This window comes from Micrasema longulum, unplaced genomic scaffold, assembly GCF_059751315.1.
Source record: "Micrasema longulum isolate JH-2025_06_02 unplaced genomic scaffold, ASM5975131v1 h1tg001896l, whole genome shotgun sequence".
Lineage (NCBI taxonomy): Eukaryota > Metazoa > Arthropoda > Insecta > Trichoptera > Brachycentridae > Micrasema > Micrasema longulum.
Window position 1 is genome coordinate 76555 of NW_028279070.1, and position 12980 is coordinate 89534.

Below are 12980 nucleotides of genomic sequence, written 5' to 3' on the forward strand. Positions count from 1 at the left end.
CTATACTTCTTCATGGACCAGGTAATTTATCAACAATATTTTGAGTTTGTCCTAATTTTTGTAGACAAGGACTGGATTCAACTCCCTGAGGAGCTGTTTTTATTAACATATTACAACAGAGATTAAGAAAATTTAAGAGAAGGTAATATAGAAGTCCAGGCATCTACAGGGCTTATGACCTGTCAATGGCTGGTTTAAGTGGCCACTTTACACATTGTGTAACATTCACCATTCTGCCTATATTTGAACATCTATATTCCTTCAATTCTTTCATCGACTTCTATATTACCTTCTCTTAAATTTTCTTCATCTCTGTTGTAATATGTTAATATAAACAGCTCCCCAGGGAGTTGAATCCAGTCCTTGTCTACAAAAATTTGGACAAACTCAAAATATTGTTGACACTAGAATATTATATTTAAAAACGTTATCTGACGGTCACAGAACCAAAGTTTATTAAATATTTGAATAGACTGTACATTTATTCAGTTAGATTATTTTTAACGGCTGTTTTTTTATAAATTTGTATTATTTATTTATTTATTTATATTTTTTGCTTACAAACAAAAAATAATAATAAAAATAATGCGACCTTACTGGGGTTTCCCATGCCGAGGATACTTAACAATATACTTTTATATCAATCATTATAATTTTTAAATATACTTTGACCGGTTTCAAACTTAATACTTTAACATCAGGACTTATACTTTTAATAAGTAATTTTATAAATTCATTTTTAACTTCCTTATTTTTTTCCGATGCTCTTTTTTGCTCTTATATATAATTGCTACTTATTTTCTAATTCATAAACATAATTTCCACGTGGCTAGACTGTAGAATCATTTTTCATCCACTATTAAAAATTTTCCTAAAGCATCTCAGTTTAAAGCGCGCCTAAACAAACATCTTCTTTCTCTTCAATGATTTTGATAAAATTATCAATGAAACTTCTTGGCGTAGATTTTATCAAAATCATTAACTATGGAGTTTTATCAAGAAATATCAACAAAAAACATCAATATTTTTACTCTTCCTTAATCACTCATTAAAGACTAGTATTGAGAGTGGTTAATTTTAAATATGGTAACTTTTTTTCTCACACACGTTTGAAACCAAAATAAAATAAATAACATATTTTAACAACAACAACGACAACAAACCATCACGCCGTTTCTCCGTAAGTTTGGGCAGAGAGGATAGAACGCCACAACACTATATCTTTGCATACAGATCTCGCTTTTTCTACATTCATACATCTTCTCATGGACTCGCGCCGATTATTCCGACATTTGACATGTCCATCTTCAAGTATTTGTTGGATTTGGTCATGCCATGTCTTTCTCGGTCTTCTTTTATTAAATACATTGAATCAGAATAAAAAAATAAACGTACGGTCAAATCAAGATTAAACCTAATTTTACGACCTTGCTAAGTCCTAGATTTACCACCGTATGTATGTATCTTATGTATAGAAACCGAAGAAATTTCTTCTAAACTCCACCATAAGATAGTACCTACTTCAACTCACACGGTCCCCAAATCATTGAGCCACTCTCGAGTCTACTTTGCACCAACGAGTTATAAGGAATTCTCAGTACTCGTGTATTACAAAAAACCTTGGCAGTACGCAAGACGAATCCTAATATCTTCAACGAACTACAACAAACTGTTTTAATCTGATCATGAAATGTCAGAGAACTTACAAAAGTGATGCATAAATCAATAGATACTGATAAATATGGTTATAAAAATGGTAAACTAGCTTTGTATCGTTTTTCTAAATATGTTTTTTTTATGTTTTATTTATGGGTTGAAGTAACTCTGAGAAATATGGCTTATGTATATTATGCGTTGCATTATAAGATTTATTAAAAAAAAAAAAAAACTCAAATTGAATTCTACAAAATAAACGCCAAATCATCTATCAGAACAACGGCAATTTTTTTTTAAGCTTTTCAGCATAGTAATTAGTTCATCACATATACAAAGCTTATGTTAATTCTGACAGATTCACCTGTCTCAGGATTTCCGCTTAAGCATTTCTCCTTCTTAATAAGTTAAGTTATATGATTCTACTCCTGATTTGTGACTAAAGCCAAATACGGACATTGGCAAGTGAACGACTCCAAGTTTGTCCATTCACACTGTCACATCCAACCCCAGTCATGACGGCAACACAATAAAGCAGTTTAACCAAACTGTCATTCAGATGGAAATTCCATTTGGGAAATGGAACCACCCCCACCATTTCCATTTACCCTAAATGCTATAAATATCGATTTATGATATATAATGGCCGTTTGAGCCCCATTCATGTTCATTTGTATGATACTCAAAGGTACGTAAGACTAAGAACAATATTTCCCCATATATATTTACCTAAGAAGTGAGAAGTAGAGAACTTTGGTTTAAATACATTAGACGTACGTGTATCATAAAATATATGCTCTTTCTTATCGTTTATACGAAGAATATTTCAATTTAGAATGTAAGTTCGTAAATTGAATATATTTTTTTTTTCCTAAATTAGGACGCATGTTTTTTTTTTAAATGGAATAACCCGCTAAGCCTTCATTTAGAGGCTTGTCAGCAGGTGGAATTAAGATAATATGGAAGGAGCTAATGAGAAATACACCAAAACACCCAGATCAATGAAGATAAAACTTTTGCTTTGTATCCGATTTCCCGTAGGGCTGAACTAGCTCATTGTTTCCGCAACATCCACTATAGATAAAAAGACGTTCATAAAAAACTTTATTTCTTTTTTTGCTAATATTCTTGGATATTTTAACCTTTTATGGGTTTATCTACATACCTAAAATATGAAAATAAAACTGCAAAATTAAAAACACATTTTTTTTCACAAAAATTTATTAAAATTCTCAGTATTTACATAAAAAAATGTACGCAAATATTTTTTTTTAGTAAGAATTAGTAAAAAATTGCAGTGAAGGATTAATTAACTGCTTTGGCCTATGTATAGTAGAATCACGCAGATCAGCACGTTGACATTATTTCATTGCTTGTTTGGCTATGTAGAATGCACGCTAATGATAAATATTATCTTTAATGTATTTATAAATTATAAAAAGTATAATATTCAGACATGAGAGACTACCATTAACTCAATTTAATGATTATTCTCATAAATACAAAGTAAAATTTCATTTTCAAGTCGTAAAATCTCGTATTATTTCTGAACGAAAACATGGCAAGTAAATTTAATTGAACGACTTTTAGTCGTAAAATGAAAATAAATTTTATGTTTGAAACACTAACTTTGTGAAACATTTTTAATCAATAGAGAATCTGTGGCAACAGGATCATTGAGCAGAATTGAGGATAGATCCACAAATAGGCAAACATTTACCGTATTCTTTATGGATCACCTTCAACACACCAAGGGTGGGTGTTACTCGATGAAAAAATATTCTCCAAAAATGGGGATCTATCTGGTGTTGATACCCTGCGTGACTGCGGCACAACTCAGGACGACAGCTACCTATTGATATGACCGTTGGTAGGAGCAGCACTCCTAAGAACAGTTTTAAGGGAAATGAGACGGAAAAACTTTTCCTATGATTGTCTTTTTTTTCAACAGGATATTAATTGTTTTAATAAATGGTGCGACATCAATTGCCTTCAACTTAACATTGACAAATGTAAAGTAATATCTTTCTCGCCACAAAAAAAAACCTATTCAATTCGACTACAAGCAGAATATTTTTTTCCTTTCAATGGTTTCCTCAATACAGGATATTTAAATTACTTTAGATACTAAACTCTCCTATCGGAAATACATTGATAATATTGTAAACACATCTATCAAACTTCTCGGTTTTATCAATATAATGCGACTAACTTCAAAAATATTAATACCATCAAAACCCTATTTAGAATATGCTTCTCCAATTTGGTCTCCATTCTATTGGACTCATATTGACCATATCGAGTATGTTTTCATTTTCTAAGAAAAGTGGCATGCTTGCTCGGACAATCAGGCAATCTGTTTTCATCGGAGAAACGTAAAACGGATATGGACCTTATATGCATTTTCAAAATACTAAAAGGTGTCCTATCTTTGTTAAAATAAATTTATTTTTATATACCCAACCGTGTCACCAGAAGTCAAAATTTGCAATTCATCAAATCTTCTAAAAGCAAGTTTTGTTTTTATGCCCCAAAGTCCAGAATGTGTAGATTAATTTATTCGTCTCAAAATTTGGAATTATTTGGGATAGATTTTCCGGCTTTTGGTAGATCTCTTCGCCATTACCACAGTGTGGGATGAAAATAGATTGGCAAAGCTTAGCTCGAAATTTTGTATGTTGACCATGTTCTTAAATATATTGTATCATTTTGTTTTCTTGCCCTTGTTGGTCTTTGCAACATAGTTTTATGTTCTTTTGATTAAGTTTTTCGTACATTGAATGTTTCTTTATATTTATGTTGTAATTTGCCTGGGTCGTATAAATAATAAATAAATAAATATACGTCACCGCATATTATAGTGGCAGGGTTTGATCGAGTTGAAAATATTATGTGTAATTATTTAATCAAATTAAAAATAACTTGTTCTTTTATGCACTACTTTTACTCTTGTGTGGCTATGGTGTAAAACGAGTCTACAAAGGGTTAAATAATTTATGCATCTCTCTTACTTATTTAAATGATGATGGGTTTGAACGATCTTCAAGTGGACATTTTCACACTCCTAATCCCACAAAAAATATGTTTTACTGTACTAGAAAGATCACGAAAATAGAACTTACAACTAGGAAAACAGAAACGCTGTTTTGTGTCCGGTGTTTGTGTGAAAGAAACAAAAACAAAACAGAAATTCTTTTAATCAGTTGGTTGTAGGCAGTGAGTGGAAGTGAACGCTAGTTAATTGACCGGCAATTTTTTTTTTTTTTTTTGAATAATATAATTCATGTAAATTATAAAACAGGAATTATTTAACAGTATACTTCTCCTTTTTTTCCATTTGCAAATCTCTGAACTTCAGAACATCACCGCGTGTAAAGAATTCTTTTAGCACAGCCTTTATTAGTTCATTTGAATTGCTATGCTATTTTTACTTTTTCTGTTTATTCATTTACATTTTTTTAAATTTTCTTATTATTACTAGTACTTACACGTATGTTTCATTTTATAATTATAAATGGTATATTCTCTAATTTATATTTGTTCTTCAATTTTTATTATTATCGGTATATTTTCAAATTTATATTTATGCTTCAATTTGAATTATTATTGGTATGTTTTCTAATTTATAATGATAATGTCCCATTTCTTAACTTTTAATGGTATATTTTCTAATTTATAATTATGGTTCAATTTTTATTATTGTCGGTTTGTTTTCAAATTTAAATAAATGTTTTATTTTCTAATTAATAATAGTTTATTTTCTAATTTATATTTATGCTTCAATTCGTATTATTATCGGTATGTTTTCCAATTTATATTAATGTTTAATTTCTTAATTACTAACGCTATATTTTATAATTTGTATTTATGCTTCACTTTGAATTATTATTGGTGTGTTTTCTAATTTATAATAATTATGCCTAATTTCTTAACTATTAATGGTATATTTTCTAATTTATATTTTTGATTTAATTTTTATTATTATCGGTTTGTTTTCAAATTTACATAAATGTTTTATTTTCTAATTATTAATAGTTTATTTTCTAGTTTACATTTATGATTCAATTTTTTTTATCATTACTTGCATGTTTTCTAATTTATATTTATTTTTATTTTTTTTAAATGTTATTATAATTATTTGAATTTATTAAGATTCGTTTATTGAAATAAAAAAAACACATGTAAAAAAGAAGGTCATTCCTACACATTGGAAATTTCTAGCTAGTCAGGACCAAAAACAAAAAAACTCTGTTCATTTTAAAACTAAATATAAATAAAAAAATAAATTTCGATGTTGAAACAAAGTTTCCGCAACATAATGCCTTCTTCAGGGTCTAATTACAAATGAAAATAATACACTTTATGTAGTATATTTTTATAAAACGCACACAGTATAAGGTGAGTGGGTGTGACTAGGAATTTTGGAGTCGGGGGGTGTGATGGACATGCTTGAAATATGTTTATGATGTTTTCCACTTACCCGACGTGATGGGTCGCATTGGGCAAGTCATAATGTTCTCGCAGCGCTGGCCATCTATGTTGAACTCCTCGTTCTCAATATAGAGCTTGATGAAGGGCAGGCGGGTGTTGAGGTGGTATTTGCAGTGGAGATGGCGAGGGTACACCCCGGGGTAGGCAGGCGACTGGACGTAACAAGTCTGTAGGCGGCAATCTCGGAAAACGCGTTCGCAGTATGACCTGGTAAAGGTATTCATTTATTAATTAACATTATCAATCTCCGAAAGTAAATGGTTTCATTACCTTTTTAAAAATATTTCAAGCACAATATTTTTTTTTTCAATTAAACAACTTTAATTTTAAACACTGTTTTTCTAATATTTTATTACCGACCGGTTTCAAAACCGGCCTTAAGGTGTAATGGTCAGCGCGTTAGCCAGCCTTGCAATAGGTCTCGGGTTCAATTCCCGACATGGTTGAAATAATCATTTTTTTGTTATTTTTTTTACAAGATACATAAGAGGTTAAAACAGAGCATAAAAAAAGGATAATTACATAGCAATGAAATACATTACAGTACAGTAAAAATAATAAACAAAAAAATCCCACAAAGACTGTTCGTAGGTATACAAGAAATGTTTATGAATTTTTACTTCTTTAATAAATTGACAGGCATAATATTTTCATATAATATAAGAAAGAGAAAAGAAATATATAAAAGATTATGAGGTACTTTTCTATTTTATAGTTATAAAAAAAGGAAGTAATAAATATGTAAGAAAAAAACATAAAAGTATTCCTTATTATTAAAGGACAACAAAATATATCATGGAAAAAAGAGTTTATATCTTTAGTTTGAATCAAGGATAGTGCGTGTTTTTTAGAAGGAAAATTTTGAAAGTTTGGGATCAATGAAATATTATTAGTAAAAAAAGAATTAAAAATGATTCGGCCTATAAAATATGCATGTAATAAAAAGGGTATTTTTGCTATATAATATTTTATAGTCCCTGGACTGGTACCTGAAGCGTAAGACTGATCATCTTACCTTCATGTAACAAAAATGATCAAGATACGCTGCGATTAGTGTACCAATGCAGTACCCTATGCAGCATTAGGTGCGGAAAAGGGAATGATGATGGTTTTGAAGCTACACAAGATGATTTGGTAACTGTATTTTTATTTTTTAAAGCAAACGAAATATTAGCGTTCTTATACTGATAAAATCGGGTTGTGGTCCTGTGGCTAGTGTCTCGGACTCACGGACCGAAGGTCCGCGGTTCGAATCCCACTCTACCCCAACTCGATTCCATTTTCTAATAGTGAGTTATTTACAACTCGTTGAAAATGGCCCTCAAAATTAAATATTTGGGTAAATCATAAGAACGCAAATATTTCTTTTTTCAAAAAAAAAAAAAAAAAATGGAAAACGAGTTGGGGTAGATTGAGGTTTGAATTTCGGACCTCTGATCCTTTAGCCCTTAACACTAGCCACAGGACCACAACTCGATTTAAATTAATAAGAAAGCTTGTGTAGCTTTAAAACCGTTTGGTGATAAAATAAAATAAAAGTTAAAAACATTTCCGATTTATTTTAATTTTATTTGTTTATTAAAATGCATTTGTTTATTAATTTCTCTAAAATTTTCAAAATTATCGTAAACGAAAGAATACATTTTCTTTTATAAAAATACTCAACTGGGTTCTACGCGTTTAAAATAACACATTTAACTTAGAAAACGAAGACTACGATTTCTTCGCTAGTACACTAATTACACTAACATGCAAATACATGTATGTAATATTAGTGTGCCTAATTAGTTTTCTGATGAAGAGACGGGTACATTTCGAAACCGGTAGACAAAGAAAAGTCGGTAAGTGGTTATATGAACAAATTGACCAACATTTATTAAAATGTCGAACCACGATGTTAATGCTTTAATATTTAATAATAATTATTAATAATCATTATTTTGTCATACTTGTTATTTGAATTTGTAATTCAAAGCCCTTCTCACATTTATTCTCAATGCTCAACTGAGGCGGTTCCAACCTTTAATTTACCAAACGCTAAAAACGTAGTACGAAACACAAAAATACATCCATCCATAATAATATTTCCATACCAACGCGAAAGTGTGCTTGTTTGTGATTCCAAAGTTTCGAAAGAAGAAGAAAACTCAAAAGTTAAATTCTTTCAAATAATATAGAATAATCAAAACTGACTAAGCTAAAAAATTGGCCAAAAGCTTTCTTATTCATGAGGTTCTGCACGAAATCTCTAAATGGATTTTTACGTAATCCAGATTAAATTATTCAAATCCAATTAATCAATCTCCCCTTTTTATAAAAAGCCAATTAATAGCTCATCTTCGCAACGGTATTCAAGATGGCCGTTTGATCGATTGAATAATTAATAATTAATTAGTTGCCCTTTAAATTTTTTCCAAAAAGGTCGCAGCTAACATTTTCTGGGGGTTGATTTCAGCCCAGGAGCTTTTAACTTTTAGCCGTATTTTTTCTAAACCATTTGCGTGTTTAATCAATATACAAAATTGATTAAGGTGAAAATTGGTTTAAGAAACTAATCTAAAACAGTGACTTTAATCAGTTTGACAATTTGTCGAATAAGTACGGTAAGTTTGAATGTTTAATAACCCTAGGTCAATGTGTTAGTGTCTATCCATGGACCAAGTAAACAAACTAATTTCATTTGTGTTAGTAAGCATGCCATAATGATTTATATGAAAACTTATTGTCACGCACACAAAAAAAAGGGGAGCTTAGATTTGAATAGACTGTATTGAGTTATTAATTGGCTATAATTTTTTGAAAAACTTACATTGTTAAATCAGTAACCGGTTTTATCGCTCTCGCGACATTGATTTTTATTCAGACTAGTACAGTCCATAAAAAGCTGAAAGTACACTTTAATATATCGCATATACTGTAAAATTTAAGTGTGTGGTAATTTCATTCAAGTAAGTTTTTTTAAATTCCGAATGCATTTACCATACCAGTCTGACGGTGTCGCTAGAGTTACAAAAGCTGTTATTGATCTAATCTAAGATTGAAGTGTCATCCTGTAGTATTTTTTTAAAAATAACAAATAAGTTCCACTGATTAATTCACTTACTGATTTAAATGTTTTAATATTAATACGGTTGGTATTTTTAAGTAAATATTTTTATTTTAACAACATTTTTGTTCAAGATAGTGTATAAATAAAATCCGCAAGTTCATTTGAAAACGACAACAAGTTAATTAATGAATTATTCAAAAAAATATTATTTAAAATGGCAGCAAAGAAATTTACTCACCCTGCTACAACTTCCCCTCTTCTATTTGGGTACAACTCTGGATGTTGTCCGTACCTCAAATATACTTCGTACTGTTGTTCGGCTCTGAAAAAATATAAATACTCTCGATTTTATTTCACATTAATCATTTTTACTTTCATCAATCGTTCATAGAATAGAAAATGAAGCAAAATATTATTTAACCTTTATAAAAATAGACCTCACTTCATGTTGATTTAACATAAAACTTTTAATAGGTGAAGGTCTTTATTAAAATTTCGTGGTACGCCTGAGTTTGCTTCTATTAGAGAGAGTACTATACAGCCATTAATTAGCGGGTTTGATGTAAAAATATTTATGTTTTACCTTGAATCGAATGAAAAGTATGTTTGATCCGTGAAATTATCAGTATGAAAGAGGATCTTGACAAAGCTGGTTTCCGAGATGAATGTTTGAGGTTGTTCCGCTTCTCCACAGAACAGTCCAGGATCTTTTCTATTGGATACGTCAGACTTCGCGTTTCCATCCACAATCTATAATAAAAAACAGAATACCAATAAATAAGTGTTGAATATTTGGTGATAGAGAACAGGTCTAAAAGTTTTGATCCATTATTAGAACACACATAAAAATATATATGAAATGTGTGCCTTACTTTAAGATTTAAATAAATGAATAAAAAATTATACCGCAATTTTTTTATTTAAAAATTAGAATCTACGCAAAAAAATCAAACAATCATAGTTGGTAACATGTAGGTATATTATCATAACATAAATTTGGCATGTGTTAAAGAAACATTCTGTTTTATCTGTGCAAAATTGAGATCATGTTTTTTTGTGAACAATGAGGAACTTCAGCCCTACGGGAAATTGGATACAAAAAATGTTTTCTTACGCGGGGTAAAAATTAGAGCATTTAATTGTAAAACAAAGTTTCTTAAAAATGTACAGAAAAAATAATAATAAATATTTTGATAAAAACGCACTACTTTAAATGACGTCACTGGTTCATGTGAATCAACCTTTAATCTAAGAGCTATGGAAGATTTCCGGTCTGCTTGTCGCTTCTGGACCAATGGGAAGAACTGAATGAGAATAAGCGGAAATGAACCTCTGACGTTACACGCGGAGTTTTTTCAGAAAAACAAAACTTTGAAAAATTGTAGCGCCGATAATACGATATATAAAAATGAAAAAAAAATAATTTTGACTTAGTTTAACAGTCTATTAACAAATATTTTTTTTTTAAAAACCACTGAACTTCCTCATTCATAATTCAAGTTGGTTGGGGAACATTCTGAATAAATAGTAACTAATTTCCTGGATTTATATTTTATAATTATGTTTAGTTCTGAAGATGTTGCGTAATCGACTTTACTCATTTACTAAATGAAAACATTAGATACATTTCACGAAAATAAAAAAAAATCACACTTAAGTCTTTCATTCCGCAAGCTGTTTTAAGAAATCTATGGATTTTTTTGTCAACTGGCTCTCAAGATTGGCGAATTAATTTGTTGGTAATATCGACATTAGTGCGTGCATTTACAAAGTATTCCATTTTATTTTTTTCCAAATAAAATATAATTTCTGGTGCCGCCAGCTTACCTACCACACACTTCACACTGCATTTAAGGACTTATGTCTTAAACTTCTAATATTAGAAATCAAACACTGATGTGAGTCTACTGAACAGTTTATTTTATTTTTATAAACATAAAAAATATAAAAACAAAAACTTCGTGACAATTGTGTCGCCTTGAAAGGGGTTTTTCTATTTGTATTATTGGTTTTTTCCTCAATTATGATTAATGTACATGCTATAAAATTATTTTTATTTTCTACGTAAGTACTATAACTATGTTAGGACATTCTATACATCTAATCTTCACATTTGTTTAAAAATGACCTAACAAGGCGAAACAATTGTCACGAAGTTTTTGTTTTTATTTATTTTTTTTGTAAAAATAAAATGAAGTGTTCAGTAGACTCAAATCAGTGTTTGATTTCTAATATTATAAGTTTAAATATGGAGTTCTACAAAATAAACACCAAATCAATCAATAGACTAATGTCTTCTTGACGATGCCCACATACAATGAAAGACTTCTTATTCCCTAACGAGAAAAGTAGCCTGGAGGAACTTTCTGTAATCTGGTAGCTTTAACATCTTTTTGTTAAAAGAAAGTTATTCAGAAATGCATAATAAACACTTCAATGTTTAATTAACACCAACGATCGAAATTTGATCAAATAATCTCTTTACTGTCAGGTCAACTCTGAAACTTCTTTACTTTATTTGTTATTTTAACAAACCAACGTCAATCAGAGTTCAATTGAGATTTAAGTACCAGGAGCACATGAACGTAGGGGAGACAAATTCGCCGGACTGATTTAAACCAATTAGAGGCGTCCGTTCTGGTCGCGGGGGCCGAGCGGACGGTGCGTGACACGCTGGCGCTGCTCCCACGAGTGTTTGGTAATACTGCGATCCGACAGGAACCGTGACGTCACAGCCGCCGTGTTATCCCGAAGGAGACGCTTTTAGGCACTGTGCGATCAATCGTGTCGAATTCCAATAGAATTTGGTATTAACTATACAATGTGTATATTACAGTATACAAAACTACCTAAACAGAATCTCCCTTTATCTATCAAACAAATACCCATTTCCCATATGTTGTTTTTTTGCACCACGGCAGGTCAAGAGGCTCAATCACAGTCTTAAGTTACAGCAAGCACAAAATAAGGCCTAGGCTTCCAAAAAATCACTTTTTTGAAAAACATTTCAAAGTTGAGGATTAAGGGATGTTAAATTTGGCGTTATTTTTGTTGATTCACTGATTTTTACAAACTAATATTGTACTCTTACTAAACATAACTACATGAGATAAATTTTTTCCAGTGTTTTATTAGTACACGTGTTCAAATTGACGTTACAAGCGAACTACGGATTATGTTTATTGTATTCTACCTCTAACGCGTGATTCACTACTATAAAGCATAGTCTATCTCGCTCAAGCCTCAGTTTTACCAGATCTGGTATTTTTCATACAAATTTAGGGTAAACGCTCGTATAAAAATACACGGTGACGATTAGCGCATGCATGAGATGACAAGATAAGAAGGTCGTCCGTTAGAATTAATATTACTAGATCTTTAAAGTACCTATTGAATAAAATATACTTAAAATATTGCAAAGAATTCCTTTTTCTCAGTTTAAGTGTTCAAATAAATTGTGTGCGTTTTTCTACGAATATAAAAATGAACAACAAAAGTAACACAAAATTTTGTGCTCTACAATGTGTTGTCTTTGCTTTTACGTTAAAAATATTATTTTATTTCACTTTAAGCCTCTAAAATGGAATAGTAAGATGATAAAAGTGTGCGTTTTCGACCTCTTCTTTTGTTCGTGTTAATTTCGAAGGCTTGAAATAAAATAAAATAATATGTGTAACGTAAAAGCAAAAAACATTTTTCTGTGAATGACATATAACCTTTACCATTTTTTTTTACTTCTGGTACTTATTTTTAAATTTGAGAAAAAAACCGACGAAATTTATTTTAA

At 30.4% G+C, this 12980-nt stretch overlaps 1 protein-coding gene across 2 annotated transcripts in view; it reads right to left on the bottom strand.

Moving 5' to 3' along the window:
- The window catches only part of LOC148273609 (cubilin), an 88206-nt gene that overhangs the window by 31953 nt on the left and 43273 nt on the right, over window positions 1-12980 (bottom strand). For both annotated transcript variants that reach the window (XM_088238434.1, XM_088238433.1), the window contains exons 3-5: window positions 9777-9943; window positions 9432-9515; window positions 6134-6351 (exon numbers count right to left, since the gene is read on the bottom strand). In XM_088238434.1, coding sequence (XP_088094560.1) covers window positions 6134-6351; window positions 9432-9515; window positions 9777-9943 — 469 coding nt within the window. The remainder of the gene's footprint in view (window positions 1-6133; window positions 6352-9431; window positions 9516-9776; window positions 9944-12980) is intronic.